The sequence below is a fragment of the Genypterus blacodes genome, unplaced genomic scaffold (genome assembly GCF_046128005.1).
Source record: "Genypterus blacodes isolate CSIRO-AG114 ecotype Tasmania unplaced genomic scaffold, CSIRO-AGI_Gbla_v1 ptg000240l_1, whole genome shotgun sequence".
In the NCBI taxonomy this organism is placed as follows: Eukaryota; Metazoa; Chordata; class Actinopteri; order Ophidiiformes; family Ophidiidae; genus Genypterus; species Genypterus blacodes.
Genome location: NW_027467038.1, coordinates 661,611 through 679,057, shown reverse-complemented (window position 1 = coordinate 679,057; position 17,447 = coordinate 661,611). Strand labels below are relative to the sequence as shown.

Sequence of the window (17,447 nt, the reverse complement as noted above, 5' to 3'; positions counted from 1 at the left end):
ATAAACATGGAGCCCATAGTGTGACGTTCTCCCTCTGTTTTGATCTTAAAGTGCCACCAGGGGGAGAAAATGCTCCAGGCCAGTTTGTCCCTCCATCGTTCCCGTCTTTGTTCGTCCAGATCTCTGTCCTCTGTTTCCTCCTGCAGCCTTATGTAACTTTATGAGGTTGTGTGAGTTTTACTGCACAGTTCATTAACACAGGAACCAGGTGCCCACGCCAGATTTAGCACATATCACATAACACATTAGGTGTGTGTGTGTGTGTGTGTGTGTGTGTGTGTGCGTACGTGTAGTTGCAGTCTGGAAACATTCTCTCTCTCTCTCTTTGTGTCTCTGTCAGGTAGAATAAGTACCGGAGTCCCTGTTCTGTTATTAAAAAAATAACACACACACACACTCACCTTGCTCCTTCCTGTCAGCTCAAAAACACACACACACACACACACACACACAGAGGTCCCCCCACTCTTTCCCTTTTCCACTGCAGCAGCGCAGAACCTAGTTTAATTACCTTGTCACCACCACCTCTCTCTCTCTCTCTCTCTCTCTCTCTCTCTCTCTCTCGCTCTCTCTCTCTGTCTCCCTCTCTCCCTCTCCCTCTCCCCCTCTCTCCCCTTTCCTCTCCCAGGACACGACTCCTCCACAGGCCGCAATTTCATGCTCTCGTTTGGATAATTGCATTGGAATTATATTATGTAACGTGTGTTTCTTCATGCCTCTCAGTATGTATTTATGTATTTTAAAGCACATGACCTTAGCGTCTTGTAATTAGGTACATGTGACCTTAAAAGTGGTCCGAGCTGAAATACCAGGAGTGTGTTTTTGTGTGAAATACCATCCCGACGGTCCAGACTGCCAGAGCCCCGCTGGGCCAGGCTCAGTCCAGGCACCGGGGTACTCGCTCACTCCTCCCCTTAACAAAACAAACTCTCTTACCATGAAACACCTGTCGTCCCCCCTCGTCACACTCCTCCCCCTCTGCCTCTCTCTCTCTCTCTCTCTCTCTCTTCCTCCCCCTCTCTCTCTCTCTCTCTTGATTCGCAACTTTTCCTTCAGTTTGGCGTCTATCTCTCATTCAGCAGTGTCTCTCCGGTGATTGATTGATATCGTGCATCGCGTTCTACCTCGTGGTTTGACGGCTCCCTTGAGAAACAGCACAACATCTGCCATCCATCCTCTCACGTCGCTTTGTTTTTAAGCTTTTAATCTGTGTCACCTTGGTACATGTCGTATATCCGACAATGGTGAGATTATGCAGAAAACTATAGTCAGGTAAAATAAAGTAGGTCTAAAGGATCAACAGTAAAGTTTTCTCACTCTTGTTTCTTCACATTGAGGGGTGTCATACTTTTAGATCCGTTGAGAGGAACCGACTGAATTAAGAGTAAATTGGGTCACGACTCAAACGCCAGCTGGTTCAAATCTTCACCTCCGCTCACCCACAATCACCCCGTGCAATTTAAAACAATACAGACGGAGGAGAAGGAAACGGAAGCTCACTGGAACTTTCTCACAGTCCAGTCAGTGTGTGATTCCTCTCTCCTCTCCTGTTGTAAAGATGACTGATCTTCTTCATCACACAGGATTAGCTTGACATGTCTGCCTCGCTCCTGTCTCGGCCTCTCTGCACGTCTGATTCGACCGTCGTTCGGCATCAGTGGAGAAGTTGAAAACAGGAGCAGGCAGAGGACCTCCGGAGCTCTCTGTGTTCCATGACCGCCGGAGGATTAAAATAGATGGGCCGTGACTTTGTCTCCTTGGTCACAGTGTACAGCTCTGACTGACAGCTTCCTGTGTCGGTTTCCTTTTTTAAATTGAGAGTCCGGACTCCAACCCACAACCTGTAACGTTTTGGTGGGGGTTTTTTTCCCCCCTGAGTGAAACTGGAGTCAGACAGGTAGCTGCAAGACATGGGAGAGAATGTTCCAGATGATTAGATTTATTTAATTATTTTACAATATTACTGATTGAACACAAACCCACATCCAGTAATGGTGCTTTTCTTCAGCTTGTTAGAGCTGTCTGTGGTTTGGAAGTGGCTACCACCCTGTCGCTGTCTTGATTCCTCCAGCACTTGGCATGACCATGATGTTCCTTTATGCGTTTGGAAGGAAATGTGTTTGTCAGGAGTGAAATCAGCTAAAATGAGTCATAAAAATAGCAAATGTGCCAAACGTCTGCGTGCCATTTAGAGACAGAACGTGAAGGACGAGCATCTGGTGATGTTTGCTGTGTCTGTAACTCGTATCCATCTGTCTCCCACATAGGAGGAGATGCCGTGTTGGAGCCACTGCACCAGGAGCAGACACTCAAACTCACCATGGGCTGAGTGTTGCTTGGCAAGAGACCCGAAAACACCCAACATTTATCACAAGACGTTTAGGAGAAGGAGAACACCCAATCCTAGAGACTGAAATGGAACTTTGGGTACATAAACCTTACATACTTCATGTAGATGAGCCAGAACATCTAAGATATTTAATCCACTTCCAAGCCTCTTCAGTTTAGGACCAGCTTTTATCAAATACATCATACATCAGAGTGTCAAAGGACTAGTGAACTATAGTGTGTTTGGACCGTTTCTGCACAGCTTGCAACTTAGAGTCAGCCTTGTTTTTCATTACCCAGTGTGTGAGATTCTAAATCAGTTTGTTTGCCATCTTATACACATGCTTGTTCTTTTCTAAAGTATTTATATGTAGCTGTCATTGCCTTTTTGTTTATTGGATGCTTTGAGGCCCATAGGAAGACTAGAAAACACATTTTGTGGGAGGTAATGAGGATCAAATGAACACGGAGGATACTCATTACAGTGTGCATCTCCGCCTGGGCCGAACAAGCCGAGACAAAACTCATCTTGTTCTCGTAATATACCGAACCAAACAACTACAATAAACACAATATTGTTTCTGGATGCATCTTCATAGTTCAATTCTTAAATCAATGTTATCCCATTCAAAACAATCAGAAAAGCACAAATGAAAACAAAACCTCCTAGTCGCAGAGTGAAGAAACAATTCTAACTACCAACATACCAGTACCGAGATTCCTCAGTAATATCGGCAGTACCAACTCCAGAAGGCAGATGTTTGACATTTTCAGGTTTAAGACGAAGAACTATGCCGCTCTACGGTTCTATTCATAGCAGGAACTCTAACTTTCAGACCTCTGCCTATCACATTTCCTGCATTCTTTCATCAAAGGAGGTCTCTGTGTTAGGGCAGGTGTGGCTGAAAACCTGTGGTTGAAAAAGAAAGACAGGGGAGGAGGAGGGAGGAGGAGGAGGGGAGGTGAAGTTTATATGAGCTGCCCCTAAAACAATAAGCCTGCCTTCACCCTGGCTTTGACCATTCTTTCCAAGTGATCATATCCTCATCATTCCCGTGTCAGCAACGTGCGGTTAGGAATAATAGGAACAGCCATGAACACCTGAGTTCAAGATGGGAGCGTTGGGAGCAAAACAACTGAAAATCTACCTTTTAAAAATAACAAAAAACACTTTGATGGACATGATTTAACGCAAACAAAAGATGATGTGTTCACTGACTCTTCACAACTGCTATTATCCCACTGTTTGCTTAATACACTCCGCTTCAATTTTCTTTCCCGGCAACTAGATTGGTCTGGAAAAACAGATAGCCCCCCCTCCCCTCCTTCTTTTTCCAAAGGTGGAGGTCTTATTCACGCTCCCATGCCGTCTGGGCAGCTCACCGACCAGCTGAGTATATTTACTTGGTGTTAGGAGAGTGCTGGCCACAAAGGCAGGAATGTGCCTAAGTGTGGCTTGAAAGAGCCCGGCGCATTTTAGTTTTAACCCATAAAATAAATACGGAGCGGCCCTGCAACTTTTATGAATGGCTGCATTCATTCCAAAACACGCCCACCAATCAGCGAGCTCACCCGGAGCTAAGGCCCCGCCCATGTAAATATTGTCGACCCGCTCCCTGCGCGCTGATTGGTTGGGAATATTGAGGGGCGGGGCATCTCCAAGGCTCAGTTGTGGGTATAAATCAGTTGAAGCTTCAACCCCGCGGTAGAATTTACAAAGATAACCGGGACGAATGTCACTTTAGCGACAGAAACTTAATCTTAAAGCGTGAATAGCTACAGCTGTTTACTAAATCTTAGCCTGAAGAACGTTTTCTTTTTTGTGTGATTTGTTATTTGGAAAAGTTTTAAATCTTAACATGGCATTTCTCTTCTACCTGACTTTATTGACAACAGCCGTCTCCGCACAGGTGAGATGATTCCTCCTCACTAAACTCGTATGAACTCTGCTTACTAGTGGTTGATAGAGCTGTTCAAGGCACGTCCGTGTGTTTATTGTAATGTGGTGGCTAAATAAAACGATTAAACTGCCAGAAAACACGATTTCTCGGTGGTTTACGTGTGAAATATGTCGACTTTTGAGTTACATGTGGTTGAAAGCGAATGTGTTCGACATCAATGACTGCTTGTGTACACAAAACACAGCAGTAGACCGCTGTGTAAACAACGTGTCAGACCTTTCTCCAAAATAAAATGTGTTTACTAGGTTATGATCAGAGTATAAACATCCACCAGGGTAAACAAAATCTATTATAAGAAACGGTTTGTGTCATGCCTTCCCTTCAAAAACACAAGCCCGGTCATTAGTGATATAACATTTAGAACAGAAAGAATTTAGTGGTTAAATGGAGTTGAGGTGTGGTTGCTCTCACCCTCCCCGCTTATAAAAAATGAAAATAATCCCCTTGATGTTGTCGATGCGGATTATGAGCCTGTTTTGTCCTAGAAGTCTATATCTTTAGCTTTGCAACACGCTGGTGCACGCCGGGTAAGAGTGACTTGTTGATTCCGATGAATTGGAACAGGTTGGATCTGGTGCCGGACCTATGACTCAAGTCAAAACCCTGCAGAGGCGCGGGTACAAACTCTGAGCTGTCTAGACGCCCGGGGATGACTGGCCTGCAGAGCCAAAGCCCTGTGGTGCCTCACACCGATTTGTCTGTGTAAGATTTCAGAATCAGTCATAAGCGCTGGGGAATCTGACAAAGCATACACACACAGAGGAATTCATCCATGATTCAGTGTTGGGAGGAAAGTCAAAGGGAAGCAACCAAGCACTTCAGATTTTTCCGATCCAGCCCTCTTGTTTGTTTCATTTGGCGTAAACCTTCTTAGTAACTGATTTGTAAATGTTAGATCTTCTTTAAGAAAGTCGCTCTAATGGTTCACAACGTCTCCGGTTTCGCCTTTTTCACGACTGAAATGATCCCAGACCCAGACACAAAGACAAACACGGTCCACAGTGTGTCTGCCTCTGTAAATTCCGTCTTGATGATGTCCTCTCCTTCCTCCAGGTGACGGCCGGCTGCCCAGCAGAGTGCGACTGTCCGGCCGAGCCCCCGGTCTGCCCTCCGGGTGTGAGCTCTGTGCCAGACGGCTGCGGCTGCTGCAAGGTGTGCGCCGCTCAGCTCAACCAAGACTGCAGTCCCACCGTGCCCTGCGACCACCACAAAGGCCTGGAGTGTAACTACGGCAACGACGTGACCATGGCCTGGGGCATCTGTCGAGGTGAGGAGGAGGGGGAATCAATCTGACGAGGGGAAGAGGATACAAACTTGTTAGAACCAAACGGCTGCCGGCACCTCAACAAACTTAATCAGAGGGATTGAGGAGGATTGTGTGTTGTGTGTTGTTGAACCTTTCTACACACTCCATGATCAAGTAAGATAGAACCTTGCACATCACAGGAGGACAGTAGGCGATATTCTAATGAGGAGATTAAATCAAAGTCTTCTTATGATGGCAAGCGGGGGGTTTCAGAGATAAAAATACACGTTCCCTCCCTGCCGTGCCAACGCTGCTGCACAAACTATGAATAGCTGTTTCTTCCATGCTTTGGTCTCAAGGAGTCTGATTTCTTCTGTCTGCTGATTTCCACTGACCTTTCTCTGACCCCCTACCTACAGGCCTTTGGGGTCTTCTGCATGGTGTGGCGGTGTTGCTGTGTCACGTGTGTGTGTGTGTGTGTGTGTGTTGTGGTAAAGTCGAGAGAACCTTTGCCAAACGTGGGTCGGGTTTCAGCTGTCGAATAGCAGACACGTACCGGAAACACAGCGGCAATCTTTGAGATTCCCAACATACAGATTATACCCAGAATATCCCAGTCACTGATCGGTTCTCTCATTCACACCGGCAGCCTTTTTCTTGATATGAGCCATCTGTATTGATTTGGGCCTTGTGTCATGTTTAGTTTGAGATCACAGGTGTAATCTCCCCGCTTCACCCTGTCTTTACAGCCAAATTAGAGGGACGCACGTGCGAGTACAGCGGCAGGATCTACCAGAACGGAGAGAGCTTCCGTGCCGGCTGTAAACACCAGTGCACCTGCATCGACGGTGCTGTCGGCTGCGCTCCCCTCTGTGATAACCGCCTGCCGTCGGCCTCGCCCTCCTGCCCCTACCCCAGGCTGGTCAGGGTCCCGGGAGAGTGCTGCTTCAGTGTGGACTGCCACAAGGGGATCTGGCGCCTGCCACCTAAACATCAGGTAATCACACCGGGCATTTAGTCAGATTTGTTAAGGGGACATAGGAGGCTTTTGCAGGTATTATGTGGTGAATATTGAGACCCTAAGCAGTGCATCCACCATATATTTGTGGCCAGAAACAGGACAAGGTGATCTGAAAGAAACCTGTGCCTAAAGCATTTCAACCGCCTCAAACTCGATCCCCTGAATGTAAACAAGTAGAAGGAAATCTGTGTAATTTGTCTGGTTCAGAATAAGTGCTGATGTTGTGTCTTTGTTAGGTCTTTGTTTCTTTGCCAGAGAACAAAGATCAAGACTATGATTCAGACTGTTGTCTCATCATAAAATCAGGCATCATTTTCTCTCTTGTCTTGTGCACATTCCATTCTTATCTTTGAGGAACAAGCGCATATGACTGAATGCCACAACAAGACAATGACACAGTGTTCTTTATGAATATTTAACTGGACTGGGGGATTATGGGAGCTGGAGAGGAAATCTGCAGTAAAGGGTTAAAAATAAACCCAGAAGCTGTCTTTGTTTATGTTTATTAGATATGGTTCATAGAGTTCACACACGAGTGCTTTAAATCATGGCACCTATGCAGCCACAGAGGAGTGTGTGTGTGAAGTGTCTCCCCTGACCGACTGCCCTCAGCTGACCTTTTAGGCAGACACGACAGCGGCTCACATGAAACGACAAACACACGCCGCCGGCTCATTTCATCTGCTGTCTTATCACAGGTGACGCCGCCGCAGACGCACCATCCTCGACCTGGACAACACCCGGTCCAACCGCAGCCCGACAACGAGCTGCTGACCAGCCTGTCGGGCAACAAGCTGGCGGAGGTCAAGTCGAGCGGCTGGGAGACAGAACACGGCTACAAACACCTGCCAGGTGAGAGAGAGTTGGATTAAGATCGAGTGACAAATTATATAAGATGACAACTGATGATTCATTACTGATTAATGATCAATCGATTTCAATTAAAGGCCAAAAGTATTCGGCTCATAGTGATCCAGTGTACAAACTATCGCCATCAATTCAGTGTGGATTCAGCTCAACAGTGAATGGTGTCGTTATAAGACTGCGTTGAATCCAAAGGTGTTTCCAGTCTCCTGTCACCTTCTTGTATGCAGATGGGTTGGGAATATTAGAAACGCCTTTGAATACAATGCAGTCTTGCGTAACGGCACCTCTAACTGCGACCACAACACGTACCACTGCGTTGAATCAACACCAGTCAGACACAAAGTCAACAAATCATTATCAGCTTCACAAAGGTTCATGCCCACTTTATCAGATACACCTGTGTAGTCCAATACAATCTAGTATGACAGTAAAGCATCAATAAATGTTGAAATGTCTTTGTTTCTCTCTCTCCTTCCTCGTCTCTCCATCGCTCCCCCCCCCCTCAGTGTGGAACCACCTGAAGGAGAGATGCCAAGTCCAGACCACCGACTGGTCCCCGTGCTCCCGCAGCTGTGGGATGGGCGTGTCCTCTCGTATCACCAACAAAAATGCCAAGTGCAAGTTGGAGAGAGAGACGAGAATATGTACGGTGCGGCCGTGCCACGGTCTAACCACACCAGCCAAGGTACGCTGGAGCAATTTAGCTGAGACACACACACACACACACACACACACACACACACAGACACACAGACAGGGCATAGGTCGACCACCGAAATGTTATTGCTATGATTACTTATCGGAACGACTTATCTCTCACACTGTTAAATCTAACCCCTTCACGATAAGGCTAATCAGTGAGCGGTCATATCACTCCTTATCTCTCCTCTTCTGTATCTGCGGGGTAAACAACAATCCCTGTTCCTTTTTGCTCTGCGTCCCTCATTTCTGTGCCGTGAGGAATGAAAAGTGAGATGTTCTGGCCTTGAGTAAATATGTTATTAGTGCCAGAGCCGTCTTTATCCCGAGCTTAAGAACAGAGATTATCTTGGTGGTAGGATACTTTTCAGGAAGTCCAGTTCAGGAAGTTCCAGTTCCCACTGGATGCAGCACCGATTTACTCAGCAGTGTTTTAGTGGCGCCTTTTTAAATATAGTCCCCCCGCAACAGCATTCCTGCCAAGCAACTGTCCATAGCTCGGCCTCGTGTGTGAACTCACAGTGCAGGGAATGGTGCGTCTATATTAATCCTCCAATGTTCTACACACAGGCTCTCTCCCTCGCTCTCTCTCTTTCTCTTTCTTTCTCTGCCTTATTGAGTTTAAAGCTCCGGTGCCAAGAAACATAATAGGTGTGTTGCTATTCAGAGCGACGTTCATCCCAGTGTTCATTTTAAGTTTAATCTTCAGATGAATCACTTCCTTTGAAAAAAACCTAGAAGGAAAATAAACCAACTGCATACTAGGACGGAAAAGCCGATAGAAAGTGTGTTATTCTAATTATACACACTTAAAAACAAATGTATTCTTGTCCTCCCTTTAGCCCAATGAGTTGGACTTGGAAAGTTCTCAACAATCACCACGACTTGTTTTGGCAAATGTGCCTTTTATAGTCACTGAGGCAAACAATTGTATTGTTACTATCGTCCTCAATGTGACACTCATCTCTCTGCCTTTCTCATCCAAACCAGAAAGGGAATAAGTGTTCCCCGACCTACAAAGCTCCAGAACCTGTCCGCCTGTCCTACGGCGATTGCCAGAGCGCCCGTCTCTACCGACCCAACTACTGCGGCGTGTGTACAGATGGACGGTGCTGCTCGCCGCGCCGTACCCGCACAGTGCCCGTGACCTTTGTTTGCCCAGATGGCGAGCGCTTCCAGAGGTCGTCCATGTTCATCCAGTCATGTAAATGCAGGGACGACTGCTCACATCTCAATGAGGTAGCCCTCCCTCCACAGCACTGGATGTATGGAGACACGCACAAATTCATCGACTAGTACAGACGAGTGGGTTTGGGTTTTTTTTTTGTCGGACCTGATGGTGTCAGGTCTGGAGATGAAGACATTTCAAGACGAGGGGCCTTTTTGTTTGCTCATCTGGCTCCAAGTCGGTGAAGACCACAGGCACTAAACCTGACGCCTCGGTTCTTATTATCTATCGTATGAGGTAACCCTCATTGCAGTATGTGTGACCGGAGTGGATTGTAACATTCACTTGCCTGCTCCTGTTTGAACAAACGCGGGACCTAAATTAGAGCCCTGAGGCGCCCCTGGAAGTCCGCTACTCGGGACTGAGATTCAGGTGCGAATGTTTTCAGGCCCTCCGTCCCGGCCTGGAAGGACGAAGAGCAACAAAGCACTTTGTTCCGCACTGAAGCTTTGGAACTTGAACTTTGACGACGCATAAGGCTTTCTAATGTGAACGTCTTATTTGAAGCATTACCTTAATGTACTGTGGTGTAACTGACCCCACGTCCCACAATGCACTGACATCCAGCTAAATAAAGTGGATAGACTCTCTATTCAAAGAAACGTACATATTTGACGCATTTGTCAAAGAAGCCCAGGCTGCACTGATGGTGCTTTGCCTCCGCATGGCGACATGACAAAGAAACATTCAGATTTACATTTACATATGGTTTACATCTCCTTTTAGCTCAATTTGACGCTGAGCAGTATTCTCTGGAACTGGGGCAAACCTCCAGTGAGGACTGGACCAATGCCAACCTCTTGTTTTTTAAATGGCAGATTCATCAGATGACTTTCTTTATTCATTTATTTTGGATCTATTTTGTTTGTACATGCATTTTCTTTCTTTCTTTCTTTCTTTCTTGAATCCTTGTTTGTTTTCCTGTCCCAGATTGAGAGATGACAGTGTTGCTGTCTTGTTGGTCCATCCATGTGATAAAAGTGGCCTCTGCTCAAGTTTCATCTCAGGCTTTTCTTTTTTAAATCATGTTGTCGTTTCAAATTATGTTTCCTGGTAGTTGGAGCTCAGCAGCCAGATGGAACAGAGCGGCATGAGGCAAAGCACAAATACACATATAAATATAAATTCAGTCCAACAACAGGAAATGGTATAAAAACGTTTTATTTCTTTAACCAAAACAATAAATCCAGGGATTAATAAAGGAAACATTAAAACAAACACCCCACAGACAAAATAGAAAAAAAAAAAAGCATGTATCATTATGAACTCGCAAACGGACATGAGGAGGAGGGGGGAGGGGGAGTTAACATAAATGTGTTGGGTTCCTTTCCTTCAAGTACAGCCACAACAAGCTTGAATGGAAACACACGTCGGGCTCATCTGGACTGCTCGACTGAAAGACAAAGACGAGAGGCAGGAGGTTACAATGTGGAATTCGATTCACTCGGCAAGAACCATTTAAACACGGAGACAGAGGAAGTTTACATTTAATATATTCAAGTCGCTCACAGATACTTATGCATCGGTGTCAGCACAACAAATTATTCATGTTCCTGTACACGATTGCAAAAGCAGCCAGGTTTCTGATCACTGTTGCTTGTGCAGATATGTTAACAGCTGAGTATGAACACACACACAGACACACACACACAAGCAGTGCTGGGAATCCTGCTCTCCACTCGGAGGTGAAGGGGGGGCAGGGGAGCTCTTTCCCCACAACACTGCTCAAACCCTTAATCCTGATCACTGCTCGACAGAACAAGATCCAACTGCGAAATCACTCCACCTTAGCCAAGATTGACTTTGTTGTGGTTGTGTAAATATAGATGTATACATGTTACGACTTTGACCGGCTCTGCACACTGCTAACGATTGCATTCGCTCCTTTACCAGCAATGACAGACAAGACTGATTGGCACTTTATCCTCCAGGTGGTGAGTGTCAGACTTCTACTTGTACTATGCCGCTGTGCAAACACCCCACAATCAGAAACGGCAACTAAGATTTACGTGCCCCAGTATCCTAAACATGTTAGTGTTCCTGCTTCCTGTAATCAAAGTGTGACGTTCCATAAACAACAGCCTGGCAGGACGCTGGTGTTCATGTTTATGTGCAGCATTGCACAGTGAAGGATGGTGACAAAGAGCTTCATTTGGCAAAGTTCAGGACAGCTGCGAGAGCCAGGAGAACTTACTGTAGGAGGAGATGTCGATCTCCTCTGGCAGCTCTGCTACGTTGACCTCAAAGCGGTCTTGCACCTCATTAAGGGTCTTGGCGTCGGTCTCATCTGACACAAAGGTGACGGCCAGGCCTTTAGTGCCAAACCTGCCAGCACGAGCCACCTGAGAGGCAGAGGAGGGAGTTAGACGTCAAAACACGAGCAGGCTCCACTGCGGCTCAGACCAGAGGCCCGACACCACATTCTGGATTTAGAGACCACAGGTTTCACTTCCAACTGAATATTCTCTTCTTTCAACTTTACCCATTGCCTCCATAGAAGCTAACAACTTGATGGAATCTTGCGTTTCATTTTTCATTCTGGACTCACTCTGTGGAGGTAGGTGTCAGAATCCTCGGGCATGTCGTAGTTGAAGACGATGTTGACTCGCTCTATGTCCATGCCGCGGCCGAACAGGTTGGTGGCGACCAGGATACGTCGCTGGAAGTCTTTGAACTGTTGGTACCTGGACAGCCTGAGGGAGAGACGAGCCGCGTTATCACACACGCCCAGAGAACGTCCCCGGTCTCACAAGAGCTCAGATGACCCGATCGGCACCCACCTCTCTTCCTGTGCCATGCCCCTGTGGATGGCGATGGCGGGGAAGTTCTGCTCCACCAGCAGCTGAGACAGAGCCACACAGCGCTGCACCGACTTCACAAAGATCACCACCTAACAGGGACCACAGGAGACCAGAGGCTGAAACATCTGAAGGTGAACACAGCCTGGACATACTACTCCCTCTACTGGACGCCAGACACTACACACAATAGGTACGTGTACAAGGTGATGGCAAAGGGTGTGTGAGGAATTAAAACTATACACATTTCTCACAAGTGTAATTGCAGACAAGTTCACAGTAAAATGTTTTCAATGCTAAGACCATCATCATATACATTGCGGCCCACATGTCTGATATTAACCCAGTATCTCCAAGATGAGTGGCGTCTGTACCTGATTGAACTCCAGGACGTCCAGCAGGTCGAAGAGTTTGCGGTTCTTCTCGCTGTCCTTCAGCTTGCAGTAGTACTGCTGCAGGCCGTGGAGCGTCAGCTTGGTCTCGTCGTCGACAAACACTTCCATGGGCTACACAGCAACGCAGGGAGCAGAGGGAAAATATCACCGTCTGGATTGCATCTCACACACATCCGTACAAATACCTATAAACTGAAACAACGTGACCAGTGAGACATTCCATATAGTTTGACCGTTTCACAGCCATAAAATAAATTGAGCTGGCTTCATGTTTGACAGGGAGACGGCGACGGAGGCCCTGTGGAGTTTGTTCCTCTGGACAGCAGCAGAGCCAGGACGAGAGTGAGTCCTGACCCAACCAAAGCTGCCGTGAAGGATCACTCTGCCCCCCTGTTATGGCCACTTATGACACCGACAGCCACAAGTGGGCAAAGCAAAGAGGGGCTGGACTTGACCACTTAACTCTGACTTTACACAAACAAATAACCAAAACATCCTCATCCACATCCAATAAATCACTCACGTCCTGCATGAACTTGCGGCAAACTGGGCGGATCTCCTTGCTTAGCGTAGCGCTGAACATCATAACCTGCTTCTCGTGTGGCGTCAGCTTAAAAATGTCCTGCACGTCGCGCCTCATGTCTGCGGGGAAGGAGAGAGGACGATAAAATTATTCCATGCATGTAGCTGCGACATCACTGTTCTCTGAAAATGGTGTCGACCTCAGCGCTCCTCTGACAGCCAGGAGTCAGGTGGGAGGCCCACACACACACACACACACACACACTCACCCAGCTGCTCCAGCATCTTATCGCACTCGTCAAGCACAAAGTGTTTGACGTTCTTCAGGTTGAGGGTCTTGTTGCGGATGAGGGCCAGCGTGCGTCCTGGAGTTCCTACAACAATGTGGGGGCAGTTCTTCTTCAGGACATCTTCATCCTTCTTGATGGCCATCCCGCCGAAGAACACGGACACTTTGACGGTGGGCATGTACTTGGAGAAACGCTCGTACTCTTTGCTGATCTGGAAGGCCAGCTCTCGTGTGTGACACATCACAAGCACAGAAACCTGGAATACAGGGCAGGAGGAGGAAGAGGAGTGAGTCTAGACGTGTCAGTGTGTGGTGTGTGTGTGTCTACATTATTTTCTGTTGATAAAATGTAACATTACTATCAGTCTCATTAATAGTGACACCTAAACTAGATCCAAAATGAAACAGGGCTTAAACTTTGAATAGATTTCTCAATATTAAAAGGCTGCAACACAGAAGAGAAGAACACAGAGGAACAGGTTGCTCCTGTTTACAGGGAGGAGGCTCCAAATTACAATCAACATAAACTCACCTGGCCATCTATCGGCTCAATCTGCTGCAGGGTGGCCAATACAAACACGGCCGTCTTTCCCATACCAGACTTGGCCTGACACAGGATGTCCATGCCCAGGATAGCTTGAGGGATACACTCGTGCTGGACTGAAATTTGAAAACAAAAAAGGGCAACAATGAGCAAGCATGTGATTGTTTTATAACTGTTTGTGATCACAGTAACAGGAGGAACATGCGGCTTGGGTTTAATATGTGTTGTCTAACTGTACTCACCTTCTGAAGGATGCTCAAAGCCACAGTCCACGATGGCACGGAGCAGTTCAGGTTTAAGGAGGAAGTCTCTGAATCCGGAGCTGTGGATGGACACGTAGGACCCCTTCACCTCCTTCTTGCTTGAGGGGACGGCAGTCTCCGGGGCTCCTTGTGGCTCCTCATCCTCCTCGTAGTCCAACAGCTCATTGTCAACATCGTGCTCTGCCATCTTTAGGGAGAAAGTGCAAAACTGAGCATGAGACTACAAACAACTTTACGGTGAAACACATTTGGTTAGTTGTGTGCTCCTCCGTCTCTTGTTTATCTTTGGTACAATCCCCTATAAAGCTCACAGCCTCCAACACTCACTGCCGAATGGAGCCGTTTTCGAAATTCAAAACTTAAATATTAAAATTTCAAACGAATGTCAGATTTATAACAAAGCAAATGTGAAAAACCAGCTAAGTTTGATTTCCTTCAACAGAATGTGACATGTTAGTAATAAAATCAAAAACACCGAGTGAATCGTCTTGGTCGTGACGTCAGAGCGAAAATTGAACAGAAGGCCGCAGCCGAGACTCACAATGAATGAACGAACGAATGAAGGAAGAAGCTAACGTGAACATCCGTAGGTGGGCTTTGCAAAACGTCAATTAATGACGCCCGCTAAAGTAGCTTTGTTCCGTCAAAGTGAAGCTCGACCGGCTAACACGCCGCACGTACCCACAATGGGCTCTGCAGTCCGCCTCATTCCGCCCGGCTACCTAACAAGCTAATGCTAGTAGCTTCTATTCAACGGAATTATGTGTATTTTAACGGCAGAAACGCCGGGTACGTACTACGCTGTTGTTATTTTAATTAAAGTTATTATTGTGTTTTATTCAAACAAAGGCCAATGCTCGGTAAAACGGGCTAATTTGAAATAAAATTGTTCATGCGACTGCGACATGACGCGACGATCGGAGCCGCAGCTAATGTTGGCTATTAGCTAGCGGGATAGCTTTAAACGAAGCGACACGGAAAATCTAAAGATCAGCTACTGCGATATTTAAATCAAATACTTCTAGATAAAAATGAAATCACCTCCATTGCAATCTATTGTACAATTTCAAGAGTGCGATGTGAAAACTACAAACTGCCCATTACGTTTACCTTGTGATGTGTTTTGTCCGCCGGTGTGAATGAGCGCTTCAGCTAACACAGCGAGAACACATGTATGCTGCATTCAGGAACACCTTGTAAATAGCTCTACTTCCGACACTAAGGGGGTTCGTATCTTTTGGGTGGTGAGTGAAAATAGCACGCCTTTGGTAAGACAAAACGGACCACACAGAAAACGATTTGAAGGTAATATTTTATCCAGGACACATGTATTTTGTGCTGCAGTGGATGAAAAAGCAGACGCAACCACGAATCAGGAATAATTTACGGATGAACTACATTTTTGGGCAAAGGTAAATTTGCTTAAAGTGACGTGATGTTCTAAATTAATAACTTATTATTAACATATTAATACTTATTAATAACAAATAACGAAAACGCACGCGAAGGCATAATTCCAGGTCCAAAAGACGAAACAATAAATTGGGATACTTTTCGTGTTAGCATTTATTCAATAGCTATCTGCAATGATTACGGTGTTGGAGACAGTACCCGAATGCATCACGGTCCCAACATCCGTCCATTTTTCCGCGATTGTGATTGGTCAGAATCGGCGAAGTCGAGGGGGTCTTTGTTTGTGTTTCGTGTATGATTTCCCACCGTTATAAAATAATTACTACATTAAATTCAACTTTATTTACATAGCGAATCAAAAATCACAACGAAAGACATTTTCCCTGCAATTCTTTGATCAGTGAGCGCATATATAAATGTCATGACTGCCGGTTTGTTGTTTCATAAATGTATCGTATTAAATTATCCATATGTTGTTTGTTTTCTCTGCGTTGACTGGACAGTAAACCAAAAAGTCGGTCCCCTTATCTTGTAATTTTTACCAGCAGATGGCAGCATATCTCTCCTCATTTGCTGTGATTGCTTACTCAGCTCTGTGTCTCTGCTTAATTGGCAGCACCTGTTGTTTGTAAACAATCGACAGCTTCAGCTGTCACCCAATCTGCTTATAACTTCTTTAAAGTACAGAAACTATTCAAACGTGTTTTAGGCATTCAGGCTTCAATCTTTCAGGTGCTTGTTCAGCGTTTGCAATCACAGCGCATTTTCTTCAGCAAATGCATTTCTAGTTGTATTTGTTAAGCACCATTTTATGTATTTGTGTTCCTATTTGTATTTATCAATTTGCCTTATTTGATTTCATTTCTTTTCTCATGATCCCCAGACACAGTGGTCTCAACATGCTTTTCTTCTTTCAGTGATCTATAGTCTTACTCCTCCTTTAGCACCTTGTTTGCTGCCTTTTTTGTTAAGCCTTTTCTTGGTTTTCCAGTTTTCTTGCTGGTTCATTTGCTATAGTTTATTGCTTTTCCATCTTCTTATATCTCATCATCCATTTTAATTTGCAAATTAAAATGTTCATTTGATTTTGTGTTCTCTGATTAAACAATTTGTGTGTGTGACAGATGCTGTTTTCCAGGCTTTCCCAAGAAGGGACACATCTATGCTGAAGAGGGCAACAACGTGCCACTTCACTGCATTTTCAGGTTCTTTTCTTGCTTTTCCATCTTCTCACTGGCTTATTTTCCCTGGTTCATCACTTTTCCATCTCATATCTGCTCAGCTCCCATCATGCACCACCACCCACCACCTGAGGGTTGCATCGTTATTCCATATTCTCGGTTCTCTTTCTATTCCTTTCTTGAACGCCTAAAGAAAAAGTTAGTGCCACCAAAACTGGCACTAGTGCCTCGTCAGTGGAAAATGAAGCTGGACAAGGAGATAGTTGGGATGGGTCTGGCCACAGGAGGATCCAGCTCACCCTCCATGGAAAGGTCAGACATGTTTTCAAGATTAGTAAAAAAAATAATTTCCCTGTTGCTCAAACTGATGAGCATCTTATGTGTGTCTGTATTTGTCTTATTTTATGTCATTTCAGAGAGCCACAAAGTGAAAATGTTCAATCAACACACACAAACATACACGCACAGACCGAACAATGGGTTATAATAGATAATGGATGTATGTGTACTAGTACAGTACAGTTTTCGTACATTGACGTTATACGAATTACAAAGCATTTGTTTACAAATACTTTGTTACCCTCTGGAAGGCGATACAGATCACTGAACACGCAGACTGAAAACAGCTCTTTGTAAGGGCTATAAGTGAACTCAACAAAATCAAACATTAGACATTAGACAAGTTACTACCC

General features: G+C 45.6%; 2 protein-coding genes across 2 annotated transcripts; one reads left to right on the top strand and one right to left on the bottom strand.

The window, feature by feature from the left end:
- Positions 1–4,047: 4,047 nt before the first annotated feature.
- Positions 4,048–10,630, top strand: LOC143016694 (CCN family member 1-like). The gene is made up of 6 exons (XM_076171147.1): positions 4,048–4,238; positions 5,343–5,556; positions 6,285–6,532; positions 7,255–7,408; positions 7,930–8,108; positions 9,113–10,630. The coding sequence occupies exons 1-6, from the start codon at positions 4,188–4,190 to the stop codon at positions 9,416–9,418; spliced, it is 1,152 nt and encodes a 383-aa protein (XP_076027262.1). The 5' UTR covers positions 4,048–4,187; the 3' UTR covers positions 9,419–10,630.
- Positions 10,494–15,379, bottom strand: LOC143016692 (ATP-dependent RNA helicase DDX39A-like). Its single transcript, XM_076171146.1, has 10 exons — positions 15,272–15,379; positions 14,141–14,348; positions 13,887–14,014; positions 13,335–13,611; positions 13,067–13,185; positions 12,523–12,654; positions 12,131–12,240; positions 11,899–12,043; positions 11,545–11,692; positions 10,494–10,743 (listed from the first exon to the last, which is right to left on the bottom strand). Exons 2-10 carry the CDS (start codon positions 14,346–14,348, stop codon positions 10,727–10,729), a joined length of 1,284 nt encoding a protein of 427 aa, XP_076027261.1. The 5' UTR covers positions 15,272–15,379; the 3' UTR covers positions 10,494–10,726.
- Positions 15,380–17,447: the final 2,068 nt, after the last annotated feature.